Source organism: Tiliqua scincoides, chromosome 2 (assembly GCF_035046505.1).
Source record: "Tiliqua scincoides isolate rTilSci1 chromosome 2, rTilSci1.hap2, whole genome shotgun sequence".
Lineage (NCBI taxonomy): Eukaryota > Metazoa > Chordata > Lepidosauria > Squamata > Scincidae > Tiliqua > Tiliqua scincoides.
In genome coordinates this window covers 56589697-56609137 of record NC_089822.1, presented here as the reverse complement: position 1 = coordinate 56609137, position 19441 = coordinate 56589697, and the positions used below count along the sequence as shown (strand labels likewise).

The 19441-nt window shown below is 42.6% G+C and overlaps 1 protein-coding gene across 2 annotated transcripts in view; it reads right to left on the bottom strand.

The window, feature by feature from the left end:
• MEGF10 (multiple EGF like domains 10) overlaps window positions 1-19441 on the bottom strand; it is a 94224-nt gene that overhangs the window by 49152 nt on the left and 25631 nt on the right. For both annotated transcript variants that reach the window (XM_066614730.1, XM_066614731.1), the window contains exons 5-8: window positions 15826-16072; window positions 12696-12816; window positions 10130-10266; window positions 3688-3900 (exon numbers count right to left, since the gene is read on the bottom strand). In XM_066614730.1, the coding sequence (XP_066470827.1) occupies window positions 3688-3900; window positions 10130-10266; window positions 12696-12816; window positions 15826-16072 (718 nt within the window). The remainder of the gene's footprint in view (window positions 1-3687; window positions 3901-10129; window positions 10267-12695; window positions 12817-15825; window positions 16073-19441) is intronic.

Sequence of the window (19441 nt, the reverse complement as noted above, 5' to 3'; positions counted from 1 at the left end):
TTCTCATTTTTTCTTAGTGCTCCCAAGCTTTTATCTACCTCTTTAAACATCACAGACCAACAATTCCCAAATTGTGGGTCTGGCATCTAGCAGTGGATTGGGACACAATTTTTGGTGGGTCACAAAACTCAGATTAGGTTATGTGCATCAAAGGTTAAACAAGCTGCTACTGGGGGGGGGGGGGAGAGCACAGCTGCCCAATCCCATTATAGCCACACTCCTTGGCGTAGATAAATCAGGTAGCAGCCTCTAAGGCTTTTAAAATGTTTGGGAACCACTATCATAGAGGATTATGTGATTCAAAAAAGTAATTATCAATAATAAATTAAAACCAACTGTACTTGTTGGTATGATTACACAGGCCAACAACACACATTTTGCTTCCTGACACTTTACACCAATTCCTGGATATATTTGGGGTGCTGATTCCAAAAATGGCATCTGTTTTGCCCTATCACGTCTAGTTTTGGAGACACGGCATAACCTCTTTAGTGAATGGTTCAAGCAGCTTCCTCATGAGGAAGCCTACATCATGGCTTCCTCATGAGAAAGCTGCTTGAACCATTCACTAAAGAGGCTATGCCATTTCTCCAAAACTAGATGTGATAGGGTAAAACGGATGCCATTTTTGGAATCAGCACCCCAAATTCATATCAAACTACCATAAAGTTTGGGAAAAACTTTTCTGACCCTCAGTTTTATAGGCCTGTGTTATTTTTATCTGATTTGATTAACTGTGTGAGGCCAACATACAAAAGAGGATTTATAGTCCGCACTATTTTATTTTTTTTAAATGTATTTGTCGGGGTTCCCCTCCTCCCACAGGATCCGAACTTACCCAGGGAGAGGACTTCTGGGTCAGAGGATCAGGGAGGAAGCAGGTGGAGCATGGGGCCACTTCCCCATAAGCTGCCTGGGCACTCCTGTGGGTGGCAAAGCGCAGCAGAGGAACACTGCGTGCCGAACCCCCCCACTCCTCCCTCCACCTTGGAGGAGGAAGGGGGGAGACAGGACGCAAGCCATATGGCTGCTGGGCAGCCGCCCCTCCCCCGCCTCGGGGGAGAAGGGGAGCACTCCCTTGCCCAGCCAGCTGGGGCCTGCCTTGCCGGGCAGGGCACCTGGCTGTGACATCAGGAGCCCTCAGCTGGACCTCCTGAAGTCGTCTGCAGAGCTACAGGACCCAGGTGGGCAGGGCCAGCCCACTTCCCAAAGGCAGAGACCAGAACAGAGGCAGGAGCAACCCTGGCAGCTCCAGGTGAGAGGAGGTGGGAGGGAAACAGAGAGAGGAAGGGGAGGAGTGGTGGTAATCCCAGGGGAGGGCCGTCCCAGCGACAGGCCCTTTTTGTACCATTCCTGTGAGGGAAGGGGAGGGGCCAAAGGGAGGGGTCTGCCCTACATAAACCTGGAGGCCAGGGATGACAAGGCAGTTGGGAGTTAGAAGTGTAGGCAGGAGGATCTGCTGACAGCAGCCCCTGCTCCTGATTCTGGTGAATGCTGCCAACCCAAAGAGGAGGAGCCAGGTGATACAACCCCCCTTTCTTCTGGGAAACTAGTCTGAGGCCTCCACAAAGGGGTCCCCCTCGGAAAGGCCGAGCGGGCCCTCCCCTCCCCCCACAGGGAGGCCTCACATCATTCTTTTTTATATTATTGGTTTAGCAGCTGATGTAACTATTTTAAAAAACAACAAACAGGTTGTACTAGTCAACACGGAGAGAAGTATATTTCTATAGGTATGGCCCTTGTATATCCACAGTGATCTTAGTTTTTAACATTGAACTTTTGAATGTTGAGGGGAAAATCCTTGTCCTGCTGCCCCAGACTGTGTTTTCCCCACTGTGACTTGGATGTGCAGAGACAGGCACATCCTACTCCATAACTTCAGTGTCAGTTGCTGATATGGCTGCAATAGTTGCCATTCTCCCAAATATGTATTTCCTGTTTTCAGTGCAAGATTTTATTTGAATGGAAAGGCAGAGTAGTGGAATTAACAGGGAGATGTTCATTTTAAAGAAAGTGAATACAGATGTTAATGTGAAGTAGAAATGCTAGGGGTGGTTTTAGGAACCAGATACAAATACATTTTAGATATGTCTGGCATATCTAACATGTTTTGCTTTGCTTACAAAGTGTTTTAAACAGTAAGTGAATAAACAGAGATGCTCCCACGCCTACAATGTCACTAAGCCCATTCAATTTGTCACACAGAGAGGGAAATGTTGAAAACATTCAAAAATAGACATATGCTTTTGTTTACATCTAAACGTTTGCAATTTGACTTGACCACAAGCTGCTTTCCAGTGGTATAAATGAACAGCTGTGTTGAACATGAATCAGACTCAATCCTTGAAATATCAGAAATGCTATACAGTGCTCAGCCATACATTCTGGACAATGGAAAATGTTTATAGCAGATTTTAGTTAATTTTCCAAAAGATTAACTATTCAAAAAGTCAACACTCCTCCATACAAGTTTTTAATAGAAACAAGGTGGGAGGGATTGATAGAACTAAAGTTTTATTAACCCATGCATTCAACCCAAGCCCACCACTTATTTTCTCCACCCTATTTTTGGATTACAGCTCATGGGAAAAAAGCACAATTACCAGTGAGGATGCATATTAGAGAAAGTGAGAAGGGGATGCAATTTACTGCCTAGTACATTTCTGAGCAGAACAAGCAACTGGAACTTTTAAAAATACAAATCTTGTTAAAAATGATGCCATGGAAAGGTGGAAATACTGTCATTGAAGTTCCTCTGCATTGAAGTTTCTCTACTGGAACTTGTTTTACTACAAGGAATCCAGAGCATAATGACTTTTTCTCAAATATCAGCATCTACAGAGCTACACGTTTCATCAGACCTTTGTGCAGCAATGTAACATCTCAGGACAGCAGAGAAGCAATAGACACCTTTCAGATTCCCCAAGTTATTTAAAGCCCCCAGTGTAGCTCTCCAATTGATTAACAGCCCAATTCTAAGCTTCTCAGCACCTGGTGGAGCAACGGCACCAAAGTGGCTACTGCTGTATCCAGTGGATGCTAGAAAGCAGCTGGAAGTTTTTTCAGGAGAAGGGAACTTTCATTCCCTTCCCCTGGGAAAAGCTCCAAGTCCAGCATTGCCTATTTTGCGCTGGCTATTTTGCCGGCACAGACTTGAGAGACTGCATGTCAGGCCTTCTGACGCGACACAGAGTTCAGGATCCTGTGGAGAAGGGCTCTGTCCCACCCCCTCCCACTCCAGCTCCTCTACCCTACCCTCATTCCAACCTTCCCTACCCACCAGAGGCCACACCGCCACCCAGTGGTTGCATTTACCCCTGGCAGCAGTATGTCCTCTTCCTGCTGGTGCTGGGCCTGGCGCCTAACTGGCACGGGCCCAGCGCCAGCACTCCTTACTTGCCAGTCACAGTAAACTGCTTTACAGCATGTTTTATGGCACCCAGTGCCAGCACTAGGGCTCAGTGCCAGCACTGGCTGGGTTCAGGATTGGGCCCTAAATAGTTCCATATAAAGTTTCCCAAACACTGTCACATTACAATGTCTATCAAAAGTTCTAGTTATTTGTGTATTTATAAAAAATATTTTTTCCCCATCTTTTCATCTTTAAAGATTTTCCCAAGGTGGCTTACATATCTAGGTAAAAATGTTGTGACAAATGAAAAGAGTTGCTAAACAATGGAGGCTTACCTATGAGTGTTTGGCAAATGGCAGGGACACCTTTTGTCACATTTGATGCCATAGACACCTTCAGCGCATAGTCTTGTTTCACAGCGTTCTCCAGTGTATCCTGGCTCACAAAGGCATGCACCACTAATGTGATAGCATTTTCCACCATTCATGCATTGACAAGTCTCTGAACACTGTACTCCAAAAGTACCCACTGGACATTCATCTTGGCACCTATTGAAAAAGTCAAAACAAAATTAGGTCTACTTGCCTTCTATTGAACATTTTCCAGATCAATTTAAATCTCCATTCTTAATATATAATTGCTTTCAAGTGCTTATAAAACTTTTGTCACCCAAACGTTGACCTTCCATGGCCTTCCATGGCCTTCTTCACATCATCACTCCCACTCATCGTCAATCTCTGTTGTTCCCACGGACTTGTCCATTGAATATAAACCCTCTGGGTTAGAAAACTACCATCTAACTATACAATGCTAATTTAAATGTTAAGTATCATAACTTTTATCGACTGAGCTGACAAATATTCAATGTCAGAATGCAAGAGGTTGCAGTTCTGAGAATGGATAATTAGCACACCATCCCTTACTTGTCACATAATGATTAATAAAAGAGGCGCACCGCTCCAGTGAATAAAAACCTAAGCTGCAACAAACCGTTAGGAAGGCCTAGAAAGAGTTGTTGTTGGCCCTTAATCTTCCCTATCGCCTTTGATATGCTTAATGGAAGGTAAGGAAGCACTGCTGCAGTAGGACTGATGAACTGAAGTTGGTCCTGCAACATGACAAGGAGTTCTGTCTTTACATTATTAACCTACTACCTCATCCATTCCTAGGTACTGATATGAGTATCAGAATGTAAAGCATGAGGCTACTGCTGTGATAAAGTTTGAGAATCTGTGCTTAACAGAGGCAGATATTTGTCTTTGTAAACAATATGCAGATCGAAACAAAAGCCAAATCAAGTTTTCTTCCACACAATAAAGCCAGATGCAAAGGGACAAGTGCTCTAATTTGCTTAACATAAAAAAATTGTTGATGAAATACAGGCGAGATCTAAGTGTAGGTTTGAAGATAACTACTATGTGAACCATGAAAAGAGTAAAGCAAGTCTGTTTTAAAGAAGTTTTGCAGCTTGCAAGTAATGTAGGTCAATGCTTCTATGAAATACTGTGAACATGAATAAGAGAGGTAGGAGTTTTAGTTCCAGTGACACAAATAAAGGATTGTATTCTACTAAATTTAAATAGTTGAGAAAAACAGAGCAAATCTTTGCAAAAGAGTATTTAATAATAGAACAGGATAAATGCTATGAGAGTGGTGTTTCTATTTAAGTCAGCTGTTAAGCTTTTAAAGCCCATTTGCAAGGCGTTATCCTACTGCTGAAGGACCTCAGTCATTCAAACACCAGCAAGCATTTTTGGAATGGTTGTGTACTGACTAGACTCAATAATACCATTCCTTTTTAAAAAAGTTTATAAAAAGATGTGGCAGGCTCATTTGGTTTATGACAGAAGGTCTCCTATGTGCAAACTCTCATAAAGATTTCAAGCCAATCCTATTCCTTTTGCCCCCATTAATACAGCAGTGCCAAAATGGTGACTGCTGCATCCTATAGTAGGGAGGGGACAGTTGCAAAGGTCCCATCTAGGTGAGGGAACAATTGTGCCCTTACTTGGAGGAAAGCTTCCACAGTGTGGATGGGTCTACTCGAACTGCATTGACCTGTGCCATAGGACCAGACTCAGGAAGAGGGCTAGGATATCGGTGGCACTGTCACCAGTGATCCAATACCCTCCCAGGGCCCAATCCACCCACTCCCCACTCCCTCCCCACCCTCTCCCTGCCCTGTTTTGTCCCCATTCCTCAGACTTATGCCAGCAAAAAATCTGTAGCAATAGGTTCAAAGGGACCCATTGAAGGCCTGGAGATTTATTTACCGCCCCTCCCATCATGGCATGCAATGCATGCTCTATCAGTGCCACTGCATCACACAGGCTGTTGAGGAGTAGGATTGGGCCCTAAGCGCCATGACAGAAAGGTGCCTCTACGTCAAGTAATCCTGAATGTCACAAGCATGGAAACCAAGTTACACGAAATAGAGGAATGCAATATAGCAAAAGGTGACTTGACAAAACTAAGCTGATGGAAAATTTCTTTTTAACTCCGAATGAAGCATGGTAGCCAGTCAGCTCCTGAGCACACTATATGAGTAAAACATATTCAATTAATCTTCCCAATGGCATTTTGAGGGAGGGAGGACTTCATACCAATGTTCTGTATAAAGTTGTGGCAGTTCCTGATGCCTCAGAGGAAAGAGGAAATTCCCTTTAGATAATTTGTTGCTTAGAAACTAAAAGTCAATTTTCTAAAGTAGGCTTCTAAAAAATTCTGTCATCATTCCTATATATGAAATGTCACTTTGACATGACTCTTAACCGAATGCTTCTCCTGCAGAGCACTGTAGGATCCGTCATGTGAAGAGTCATTTACCGTCTTACAAAAGTGCCTTCGCTTCACTTTAGGATCAAATCCAAGATGAAAAAACCTGCATAATGTGATATTTCCTGTGACAGTTGAAACAAGAATACACTAGAAAAGCCCTGTGCCAAAGGCCTGTGCTCTTTATGGCATAAAAAGTGGTTATGCGGAGATAATTGAGGGTTAGAAAAGGAGGCCAGGCTAAAGGCCAGCTGCTCCACATTCTTTTCAAACAACACAGACAGTATGCAACATTTGATCAAATACAAAGGGAGAGCATAGACAGTTCTTAGTGTTCACTAGCTAAGGGCAGAATACACTGGGCAGTTCTCTTGCACAAGCACAGCAAAGAAGCAGAGCATGAATTCTAGTGCTGGCAAGCATCAAATGAAAGCCCTGGGAAAACACACACATTTTTCCTTCTCTCTCTTCCTAAAAATAATTTTTGATACCATGTCAGGAAAACTGGAAGACAATTAGAGCGAAAGGCAAGATAATGCATAAGTCCAAAGTCTGTCGGTTGAAAACTGAATAACTCTGAAACAAAAAAGGATTCTTGTTTAGGTTCCAGTATAGTTTAGGTCTGGAATAGCAAGAGAAATTAGGAAGGAAGGAAAACTGCAAACTATTACACAGAAACTAACACTAGCATAAATTACAGCATGCAAACCTCTAGCTTTGTCCGCACGACATAAGGCAGTAGAGTGCGTGCAACAGAATGGGGCTGATAAAGAAACTTTTCTGAATTGCAACCTGGCATATCATATCTATTTGCTTCCAAATTCTGTAGCCAGCGGCCCAGTCCTAATCATCGGAAGCACCAGTGGAACATGTGTTCTTCCATCCCTGGCTGCCACAGAACTGCTGTAAAAGCACTTTGTGGCAGCACAGGGAGCCACTGCACCAGCAGGAAGGTGTGACTCTTCCCACATGCGCAAGTGGAGCAAAGGAGGCCTGTCAGGGCAGGTAAAACTGGCATGGGGGGAGGGTTGGAAGAGGGTGAGAAAGGGTAGAGCAAGGAGGAGATGGGCAGGGATGGACAGATCAGGCCCAGAAGGGGGCATGTTTGGTGGTGGCAGTGCATTCCAAATACCAACCCTCTTCCCATACCTGATCTACCTGTGATGTCGCTGGTGCAGGTCTGACCCTTTGCAGCTGCTGGAGCTTACCTTGGGCAGAGCCTTCCCCCCTCCCCACGCTAGTGGCCAGGGCAGCGATTTTCAACCTTTTTCATCTCATGGCACACTGACAAGGCATTAAAATTGTCAAGGCACACCATCAGTCTTTTGACAATTGACAAGGCACACCATCTTGCCAGTGGAGGCTCACATCCCCCAATGGCCCTACTAATAAATGACCTTTCCCCAAATTCCTGCGGCACACCCGTGGACCACTCGCAGCACACCAATGTGCCATGGCACAGTGGTTGAAAATGACTGGGCCAAAGCAATGCCTGCAAGAGCGGGTAAGTCTGGTGGGTAAGGGCAGGTAGGAGGTGGAATGGGGTGGGGAGGGCAGCAAAAGAGGTAAGGTGGGGCAGGGTTGGGCCGATAGGGCCTGGGAAGGGGCAAGATTGCTGGCACCAGCATGCGTCATGCCTAATCCCCTTTCAGGACTTGCGTTGATCAATTACAGCTTCTGGGGGTTACCCCAGGACAAGCGGACAAATGTCTCCTTATCTTGAGGTGACCTCCAACAGTCGAAATTCCCTCACAGGAAACAGCATAGCCGCACCAGTGCCGCTGTATTGCCGCAGGAGAATTTAGTTAGGATTGGGCTGCCTACTTCTCTTATTGGGAGGCGATAGTAAGAAAGGGTATACATTTGTATAACTGATGAATGCAGGAGAAAGATTTGTTGACAAGTTGATTCCACAGTTCTCAATGGTTTTTGATTATAAATTTACTTCTTCAAGAAAAATTACTCAGCATCTAAATTCTTACCAAAAAGAATCTGATAATTGTTTTTTACTAGCTTCTGAATCAGTAAACAAGTTTACTAGCCAAAGGAGGAAAGAGCAGCTTCTTTGTGATATGTAAACTTACACCCATCAATTGTGCCCTTCTTATCATTCTGTTGTGTTGTATGGCCCCCCTTTTGGTTGCAGCTGTGACTCTAAGGGTCAGATTAGTTGGGCAGAAGCTTGTTTTAAAACTACAGTGGTGCCTCACATAACGAAATCAATCCGTTCCGCAAGTCCTTTCGTTATGCGAATTTTTCGTTATGCGAATCGCGTTTTCCCATAGGAATGCATTGAAATTTAATTAATGCGTTCCTATGGGCAAGAAAAGTCAGAACAAAGTCAAATTTGGTTTACAAAGTGTTTATTAAGTGCTCTTTAAAGGCATACATACTGTACTGAGGATTTCAAAAATTTCAAGCACAAAACTTCAACTTTTTAATTTTAAAAATTCGTTATGCGAAGCACGGTCATAAAAAAAATTCGTTATGCGAAGCACGGCCATAGAAAATTTGTTTTGCGAGTCACCGGACAAAATTGCAAAAACGCTTTCGTTATGTGGGTTTTTCGGTGCGCGGGGCATTCGTTATGCGAGGCACCACTGTATAAATAGCATGCAGGGGTGTGCATTGAGTGCTAAAGCCTTCCTATTCCCTGCTATGGTTTTGGGTCATTTTGCATACTCCTCCTCAAGCTGTTAAAAAAAAGACCAAGACTTAAGGGCCAAAACGCCTAAATTTGCATGAACCTCTAATCTGATCCTAAGAACCAGAGACTCCTAAACAGAATTTCAGGAGTCAAGGGGCAGGGTTCAGTGTCCTGCCCGTTGACTCCTTGAATAGCTTTTGTCCTTCCCATGTTCAAAAATAAAACAAAAATAATTTATCAAAACAAAATAAATTATGCTCCTTTTTATTGTCCAAATATGCTCCTTTTTATTGTCAGCACCAAGTATTCTTATGTCTAACTTCATATCTGAAAGGGACAGTAACAATAACATGATACATGGCATTATACCTGCACCATTCTTGTTCCAATGTAATCCTAGCTCTTTGCATAATAAAGACACTGAATGCACCACCGTTCTCTTTCTTCACAGAGGAAAACACAACAGTCTGGCACAAGAACAGCTGACTTGACTTAATAGGGAGTATCTTTTCCTTTTGGTTTGTTTATGTTATATTATAGTTATCCTTGCACTCTGCATGGAAATTTTTTGTGGCAATGGTACTGGATTGCAGCGGAAGCAGTTGCCTGGTGTAACTTCACAGATGTCAGGAGATTTCATATGAGAGTGTTGTGATTGGGAACAAATTCATGACCAGAAACCTAACTCACATTGTGTCAGTTATGAGAGGAACCTTTGAGCATAAATGATGACTTTTCACTTCAAAACATATGTAGGTTGTGATTTGAAAAGGATCAGCCCCGACTTGCATATGAAGTGGTTCTAAAATGATTTCTGGCTTAAACATATGCACTGTGTACTGTGTGCTGCTCAATAAATTTTCATTACAGTTTCTTTTCTGTGTCTTTTTCTTATTTGTAAGAGAAAGAACTATTTTCGTTTGGAGTAACAAAACTGAAAGGTTATGCTTTCTTCCCTAGAGGAAAATGCTGTATTTCAGACATTTATCCACTTTACTGCATCATTGGCCCTCTGATTTACCTATTTTACAGATAGTTTGTCAAGAAAAGAGTATTTTCCTATAGCAAATTCATCCTTGGTCTTGGCAGCCAGTGGCACCCACATAAAATACATTAAAAATAGTCTCCTAGATAACTAGTTTTCCATGAAACACACAGAAGAATTATATAGCCATATCCCTTTTCATAAGAATTAAAGTAACTTTCATTAATCACATTGTCACAGCTAATATTTTGCTTGGAACAGCTGATGAATTTGCACAATACTCTGAATAAATTTATTGGAATGCCTTTCATTTTCATCTTCCTTCATTTTCCCTTCTGCCACAATAGCCTTGATAGTAATATCTCCTTACCGTTCCCCTGTATAACCTGGACTGCAGTGGCATTGACCTGTGGCTGAGTCACATGTTCCTCCATTGTGGCATTGACATTCTTGGGAGCAGTTCTTTCCATAGCGCCCTTCGGGACAAGGCTGACCACAGACTGTGCCCTGTTTGGAAACCAAAGTTCAGTATTATGCATAGAAGTGCAGCTATGAGAATGAATGATGAAGTGGAAATGAAGGAAACAAATAGATTAACAAGTTCTTATGCCAAGCAGCTTGTGTACATCTTAGAAATGCTAGATATTTTGTAGCTTGCAATGCAATGAATGTTTTTTTTCATAATAGCTAGGCTGTTAATTTGTTGGAATTTTCATCCTATAAAATAAATCTAATCCCAGATTTCATTTCCAGGCAAGAGTAAACCTATATTTAAACCTAGTTCTTCATTTTTTCACACTGGGGGGGAATACAAGCAAATATTTGGAATTAAAATACCTGAAACAACACCAACAAAAATAAACTTATTGTAATGTAACACTATTTTTGCTTTATTTGTTAGATTTGCTTTAAAATCCTTTGGGGATTAGGTTCAAAATAAAATATCTGTTGAGTTGATGCTGCTCAGGCTCCTTGCTTAAGGTAAATTGCCTTTGAAAAAGTGGCAATTAAGCAAGGAAATCTGACTTACAGTCCAATTCTATCTTGGGCTGGCCCAGAGCATGCAGCACACTGGCACAGCCTCTACTTTATGCTATGAGCCAGCCAGGAACCAGGCAGTGACAGAGTAAAAATATTTTTACTTATGTACTCTGCACTGCCTTGTTCCCAATGGGCCTTCTCAGATCTATACCCATTCTTTGGCTAGCATAAATCCAAGCATATCCAAGGCGGTATGTCAAGCCTGGGCCAGGTGCATAGGATATCAGTGCAGCAGCAGCTTCTGATATCCACCCCTAGCCTGCCAACAAGACATCCCCAGCCATTCCTAATCTGCACCCTGATCCTCCCTTGGGATGCCCAGAATGTGCCCTACACAAATTTACCTAATCCGGTGCAGGCTCCGAAGGTCATTGGTGAGCACCCAGGGCAACCAGCCAATTGCACTGATGGCCCCAGTTGCAGCAGCTGCCACACCAGCAAACTGGGCCTTGTGATCTCACAAGTGATCATAATAGTTCCGTCAATACAAGACCCAGATAAGATTGGGCCATTATTGGAATAGCACCCATCAGGTTTTGACAGCAGATCAGGTACAAACACATAGTTGATGACAAGAAGTCACCAAGGTACTGTCCTGAGAGAAGAGCAGAATCTCTGAGATCACAGTCTATCACATATTCTTGTACAGCAGGGGTATCAAACATAAGGCCCGGGGGCCGGACGAGGCCCTCAAAAGCTTTTTATCCAGCCCTCAGGCTCTCAGCTACTGAGGTTCAGCTGCTCTCAACGCTGAAATGGCAGCCCACATAAAAATTGGGCTTTCCCAAATCATGCAATACGATCAAGATTTGCTTACTTTCTCTTCTGTCATTTGCAGTTAATGAGTTTCTATATGAGAACAAGGTCTGATTTCTGGCCATTAGCTGCTTAATGATGTCACTTTCTGTTTAATAACATCACTTCCGGTGCTCAGCAGGAGCCCTGAATGCTAACTTTGGCCCTCTGTATAAAACGTGTTTGACACCCCTGTTGTACAGTTTCCCTCTCTTGTTCATGCATTTCATTCACCACAACATTCTTGATAGTAGCTTCCTAATTTTGGAACAACTTTACGTGGATGATGCCTACTAAAAATTACCACCTGTTCTTTGTCATTTCAGTAATGCACTGGAGTAATTCAAATGAACATAAACAGTGGTTTGAAAATCCTGATTTACATGAAAAGCACAAATCATAGTTTGCCAAGTCAGAGAAAAACAGTATACTATAGTTTGGTGCAATCCAGGACGGGAGGAACAGAGTTGCAGCAGATAAGGAGAAGAGAAAGTACACCATCTTGAGGTTTTTCTCTGCTCATTCACATAATACCAAACCAAATAATGATATGTGCCAAATCACTCTATCATCCATCTGAGATCTGTTTATGGAATGTTTAGGGAATTATCTTTGTCTTCATAATGCTGTTAAGGGCATAATCCTAACCCACTTTCCAACACTGACATAAGGGCAATGCAGCTCTGAGGGCAGGGACTAAACATTCCCTTACTTTGAGGAGGGCTCAATGAGTGCCACCCAACTGCAGGATGCAGCACATGTCCCATTGGCACAGCCACGCCAGTGCTGGAAAGTGGGTTAGGATTTGGACCTAATACTACTTATTTTTATTTTCCAAAATGTGAATATTTTTGTAAGCAACCTGCAGTCTTAGAAAAGCACATTTCTTTTCCTGTTCACTAAAGGCTGTGTACGTTTCTCTGGATAAGAGAATGCTGACTAACACATGTTTTTGCATTGGTTTGCTTTCGATCCCATGTGTTAACATTGCATGCTATAACACATCCTGTCCTTTCTTGCCTGATGTCAGCCTGTTATTCCAATTACATGTTCTCAAGAGGCTCAAAATGTTGCAAATTCATACTATCAGGTGTATTTACCATCCATCCAGGAGGACAGGCACATTCCCCAGTTACATGATGACACACTCCTCCATTCTGGCATGGACATCTTTCTTCACACTGTGGCCCATGTTTACCAGGGGGACAAAGATCTTCACAGCTAAAAGAAAAAGAGGGCATATTAAATATGATTATTACTCATGAATATTCTAGCACTCTCCTTGGTTTTAAGGTGCCCTATGATTACTCAAGCTAAGAATGCAAAGCAACACATCAAGCTCTCCATAACTATGAGAAAATGGACAATGAGCAAGACTACTAATCTGCAGAAACCAAAGGAACATTACACCAAGTACTCTTTGCTTCAGTTGCAAAACTCCTGTAAGTTACAATGAAGTATGCAAACAAAGTTTCTAGTAGATTAAAGGACTGCAAAGATATGCCCACTTCCTTTTACAAATGTTTCCAAATCCAATTTATATTTGAGATGCTATGAGCAAATGTTTAAACTCCAGCAAGCATTCATTAGATTTTTAATGCTTCCTTATTTACACATAGAAATCATGTATCCTCAGGATCCTATATTATGGAAAATATTAAGACCTGCTGGTATAGAGATTTATGTTGCTGTCATTTGCGCACCAGGAGTACTTGACTTTCCACTATTATCTTTTAGAACATGTATAGGAAATGGAGACTTTATGCTGGAGGCAATCAGATTTATTTAGTTGACTGGCTGACTGATTCTAAAGGGGCGTACTAAATCAAGATGTGCTCCAACTATCTCTATTTACTACGGACAGTCCCTTTTTTCTTATCACTGTCCCTGTTTTCTCCTTACTTTTATATTTGGAATGCCTTGTTAAATGTTTTGGTAGTGTGACTTCTAGAGACATTCCTCAGGCTTCCAGGAAAACATATCTTACCCCTTTCGCACTTGTTCTATTCTAGACCCAATGTGACAACTCTAATACAAATTTCAGCAAGGACTGAACAAGTATTAGCAGTCTGCAGAATAATGTATTACATTCTTATCTCACTTTCCCTCCAAGCAACTCTGGAGGATACATGATCCCTCAAACACAACCAACCAGGCACCAGATTAGGCTGAAATATATTGGCTTCATTCAGACATAACAGCAAACCAAGTTCAACGCCTTAAATTACAGGTAAAAGATCAGAAAAAGATCAGAAAAAAGATCAGAAAACATCAGTAATATGAGAAAGGTATAAAAGAAGAATCCAATTCTGGTTTGCTGTCCCAGTTTATTAAACCATTATTTGTAGAAATTATGGTTTCCCATATTCAGATGAAACTATTTCTTACCAATGAAAGCATCTAATCCTCTTAGGCTCATGGCCTCCTCCCCCCTTTTGTGCATGAGAATATTTTATATTTTCATATTTTTGTTTCTCATGTTTCCAGTGTGGATATTTTATCCATAATTTAGGGTGTTGGATTTGGTAGACTCCTGGTAGACAAATTAAAATCCCAACGGGGTCAAACTACACGTTACGTTAAATGTGAAGTTTGGTCCTGCATTATTTTTTTTTAACTTGAAGCCACCGGTGGGAAGGAAACAGGTATTGAGGATTGGGCCACAAAAAATAGGGAGATGGTATTAGCCCTTGCACCATAGACCTAATCAAAATTGCTTATTATTTATTTTATTTAGATATTAATTATATCTATCTACCTTGGCATTAAGAGGAAAACTGCTACTGGAGGTGATGTTAGCATTCACTCAGAAACTAAAAGCAAATTTGGGGGCCATATTTTTTAGGACCAGAGGAGAGATTTAAATAGTCCCTCCTGTTGTGTGGCGGTTCCAATCCTGATCAAGCCCCTTCCTTCATATCCACCACATAAGTAAAAAAACCAGACAAACCAAAAACATGGGTCAAATTATATGATTAACATGACGTTTGGTATAGCATCCAATCATATCCCCATCAGCCCATAGCATGCAGCATCACTGATGGTGTGTGCACTATGGGGGGGCAAGCAGGCGGGCCAAGAGAGGTAAGCAAAACGTTTTATTATTTACCACCCTGTAGACCACCTGGCCTTCAATGGGTCTCTCCGGACCTATGCCAGGTATTTTGCTGCCCTAACAACCCAATGCTACCTAAATCCTAGTGCAAAGATGCAATAGCACTGGCATAGTTTCTGCTGCATCCTGTAGGGTTTTGTTTTGTTTTTGTTTTTTTTTTTTTGCTGCTGGAGGTCACATTGGAGTAAGGGGACATACAGGTCCAGTCTTGTTATACACTGATTTTTTATACAAGGATTTGACTCAACACAAATGGCCACTGCAGATGACAAGGAATGTGCTGATCCCTGGAGAAGGGGAAAAATGCATCCCTTTAAAATCAGTTTAAAAAACTGAACAGTCCTTTAACAATAGCCTCCTTAATGAGAGGGCGGGGGCAGCTGGCTGACAATCCATCAGTCCTTCTCTCTCCAGGCGACCCCTCCCTTCTCCCTGAGCACATGAAAGAAAGGTGATCACTTTGCATTGGTGAAGGGAGCGGTTGAATGAAGCGCCTTTGTAAGCTCTTGGAGGAGGACTGATTGATGGATTGTCTTGTTAATGACTCTTATCTTACATCACAAAGGTCAGCAAGGCTGTTTTTAAATCACAGGAGCAAAGAAACTTTGTTTTTTAAATTGATTTGCTATAGTGCTTTTTTGCCATCCATGTGAGTGCTTAGAACGGAACCCACGCGAATAATGAGACTCAACCTGTATATCCCCTTGCCCTTGGGAAAACCCCAGCAGCTACCAAGATTCTCCCCCTCCTACCTAGCCCTCTCCCTGCCCCAAAGCACCCATGATTCTCCCCCAAACCAAACCATCCCCAGCGAGGAGTTGCTGTCACATGCATGGAACCTCCAGCCATTTGTGCTGGTGGTCCTGAAGCACACAACAATGGAGCAGCTTTCAAGTCACCAGTCCAATATCACAAGATCTGTCATCATAAGCCCTGGATAGGAGTGAGCAGTTTGTTGCTTTACTTAAGCCACTCTGATCGCTGGTGATATTCCTGCTATAAAGGACATGGGGAAATTTTGTCACCCTTCCTTAACTTTTGTGAAAAGAGGTGTAGTTGCATTCTTGGCAAATACTGGTGATACTCCTCACATAGTAAATACAGTTATTGCATACAAAGCTCCAGTGTATCCAGGAGGGCATCTGCATTCTCCAGTCACATGGTCACAAGTGGCTCCATTCTGACACTGGCATTTTTGGTGGCAATCATTTCCATATGTTCCTTGATCGCAGTGCTCCTCACAGCGCCATCCCTTGAATCCAGCAGCACAGTGGCAGGCTCCAGTGATGGGGTTGCACAAAGCTCCATTTTTGCACTGGCAGCGACTACTGCAGTGGGGTCCCCAGTGATAACTATCACAGGCTGTACAAAAACAAAGCAAAAGTTACATGCACTTTTTTTCAGTTCCTGCTTGCATGGAGTAAACACTTGAGTTAGATGATCTCCAAGGTTCCCTTTCAACTATAATCCTATGATTCTACTTATTCTGAAATACTTGAGAGTATGGCAATGATAAACATATGAATTGTTAGCTTTTCTATATTAAAAAAAGAAGACAAGTAAAAACAAGTAAGGACATGTGTGTTACTGGATTAAGCAAAAGATTAAAATTTTGGAAATAAGAGTTTTCTTTCATGTCTAGTTCTTGGAGAGAGAGAGAGAGGACTAATAAATGCTTTATGGAAGGCAACATTAACCCAATTATGCTGACAATTTTTTTGTTGCTCTTGCTGCAAGGCTCTACAGCCATGCATGACAGCATGGACATGGTCATACAACCCTGGCATACTTCTCACCCTTCTGTCCATTCACTGCTTCTGCTCAGTTAATGAATGAATTGATCCTTGGTTAAGCAGAGAATGTTGTCTGGACAGAGCAAAGAGATACATGCATAAGTAGCAGGTCTGAATATGCACCCATAACGCATAGGTTGAGAAAGGGAGCACAGAGCTCCATTATGACCTATAATGATCCCTCAGGATGTCATTCATTCCAGGATGAATGAAAAAATAACCCAGATTGAACCTCTTTGGTTCATTTTTTTCACCATCATTTAATGAATGTATACAGAAACAAATGGCAGTCCGAACGAAACAAAAAGCCAAATTGCCATTCATTAAGTACATAACTCTATTCATTTTCACCGGGTGGGGGGGCTCATATTGCAGTTTGACAGTAAGAGTGAGCTTCTTTTTATTTTTTCAAAAACTCTTTACACTAAACAGAAAGTACCAATACAAGAGATCCTTTCACTTTTTTTTCTCAACGTGCCCCAAATGTTGCATCTACAGGTCATTGTGAGAGGTGGATGCCAGAGGTGGAAATGTTGACTGGATGCCAAAAAAACCATGGCAGCTCCCACTTCTTTTCCCTCAGGATCCAGACCAACACAGTATCCAAGGTAATGGGGAAGAGTGGCAGTGGCAAGTTCCAGGAAAGGAGCTCTACCTTTTAGTGTAGCGTGATTTTTATGCAGTACTTTATAAAGCATAAAAATAAGAACATAAGAACAACCCCACTGGATCAGGCCATAGGCCCATCAAGTCCAGCTTCCTGTATCTCACAGCGGCCCATCAAATGCCCCAGGGAACACACCAGATAACAAGAGACCTCATCCTGGTGCCCTCAGCCCTTTACACGCTGAGTAAAGAAATATTTTCTTTTGTCTGTTCTATCTCTCCCAACACTCAATTTTAGTGGATGTGCCCTGGTTCTGGTGTTATGTGAAAGTGTAAGGAGCATTTGCCTATCCACTCTGTCCATCCCCTGCATAATTTTGTATGTCTCAATCATGTCCCCCAAGGCGCCTCTTTTCTAGACTGAAGAGGCCCAAACGCCGTAGCCTTTCCTCATAAGGAAAGTTCCCCAACCCAGTAATCATCTTCGTCACTCTCTTTTGCACCTTTTCCATTTCCACTGTCTTTTTTGAGATGCGGCAACCAGAACTGGACACAATACTCCAGGTGTGGCCTTACCATTGATTTGTACAACAGCATTATAATATTAGCTGTTTTGTTCTCAATACCTTTTCTAATGATCCCAAGCATAGAATTGGCCTTCTCTACTGCCGCCGCACACTGGGTCGACACTTTCATCGACCTGTCCACCACCACCCCAAGATCTCTCTCCTGATCTGTCAGAGACAGCTCAGAACCCATTAGCCTATATATGAAGTTTTGATTTTTTGCCCCAATGTGCATAACTTTACACTTACTTACATTGAAATGCATCTGCCATTTTGCTGCCCGTTCTGCCAGTCTGGAGAAGTCTGGTGTTGTCTGCAAACTTAGCCACCTCACTGCTCAACCGTGTCTCCAGGTCGTTCATGAAGAGGTTGAAAAGCACCGGTCCCAGGACAGATCCTTGGGGCACACCACTTTTCATTTTTCTCCATTGTGAAAATTGCCCATTGACACCCACTCTCTGTTTCCTGGTCTTCAACCAGTTCTCATTCCAGGAGAGGACCTGTCCTCTAATTCCCTGACTATGGTGTTTTTTTAGTAGCCTTTGGTGAGGGACCGTGTCAAATGCCTTCTGAAAGTCCAGTTATATAAAGTCTACAGGTTCTCCCGCATCCACATGCCTGTTGACCTTTTCAAAGAATTCTATAAGGTTTGTGAGGCAAGACTTACCCTTACAGAAGCTATGCTGATTTTCCCTCAGCAAGGCCTGTTTGTCTATGTGTTTTGAGATTCTAACTTTGATGAGGCATTCCACCATCTTACCCGGTATAGATGTTAGGCTGACCAGCCTATAGTTTCCCGGGTCCCCCCTCTTTCCCTTTTTAAAGATCGGTGTGACATTTGCTATCCTCCAATCTTCTGGCACCGTGGCCATTTTGAGGGACAAGTTGCATATTTTAGTCAAGAGATCAGCAACTTCATCAATTCCTTAATAACTCTAGGGTGGATGCCATCAGGGCCAGTGACTTATTGATCTTTAATTTATCAATGAGGTCTAGAACATCTTCTCTTTTAACCTCTATGTGACTTAATTCCTTGGTCAGGAGGGGCCGTTCAGGCAGCGGTATCTGCCCGAGGTCTTCTGCAGTGAAGACAGATGCAAAGAACTCATTCAATTTCTCTGCTATCTCTAAGTCTCCTTTTATCTCCCCCTTCCCTTCCTCACCATCCAGAGGACCAACCACTTCTCTGGCGGGTTTCCTGCTTCTAACATATTTGAAGAAGCTTTTATTATTCCCCTTAATGTTGCCGGCCATGCGTTCCTCATAGTCTTTCTTGGCCTCCCATATCACCTTCTTACATTTCTCTTGTCACAGTTTATGTTCCTTTTTATTCTCCTCATTAGGGCAAGACTTCCATTTACGGAAGGGAGCTTCCTTGCCCTTCACAGCCTCTAACTTGGCTCGTTAGCCATGTGGGCACCCGCCTGGATTTAGTGGAACCCTTCTTTCTTTGTGGTACACACCTCTGCTGGGCCTCTATTACTGTTGTTTTAAGCAGCCTCCATGCACTCTGGAGAGATTGGACTCTTTTTACCTTCCCTTTCAACCTCCTTCTAACCAGCCTCCTTATTTGAGGAAAGTCCGCCCGTCTGAAGTCAAGGGTTTTTGTGAGAGATTTGCCTGGTATTCTTCCCCTGACGTTCATGTCGAAACGGATCGTAGCATGATCACTGTTCCCCAATGGCTCAGTAACATTGACATCTCTAACCAGGTCCTGAGTACTGCACAATATTAAATCTAGAGTCACCTGTTCTCTGGTGGGCTGC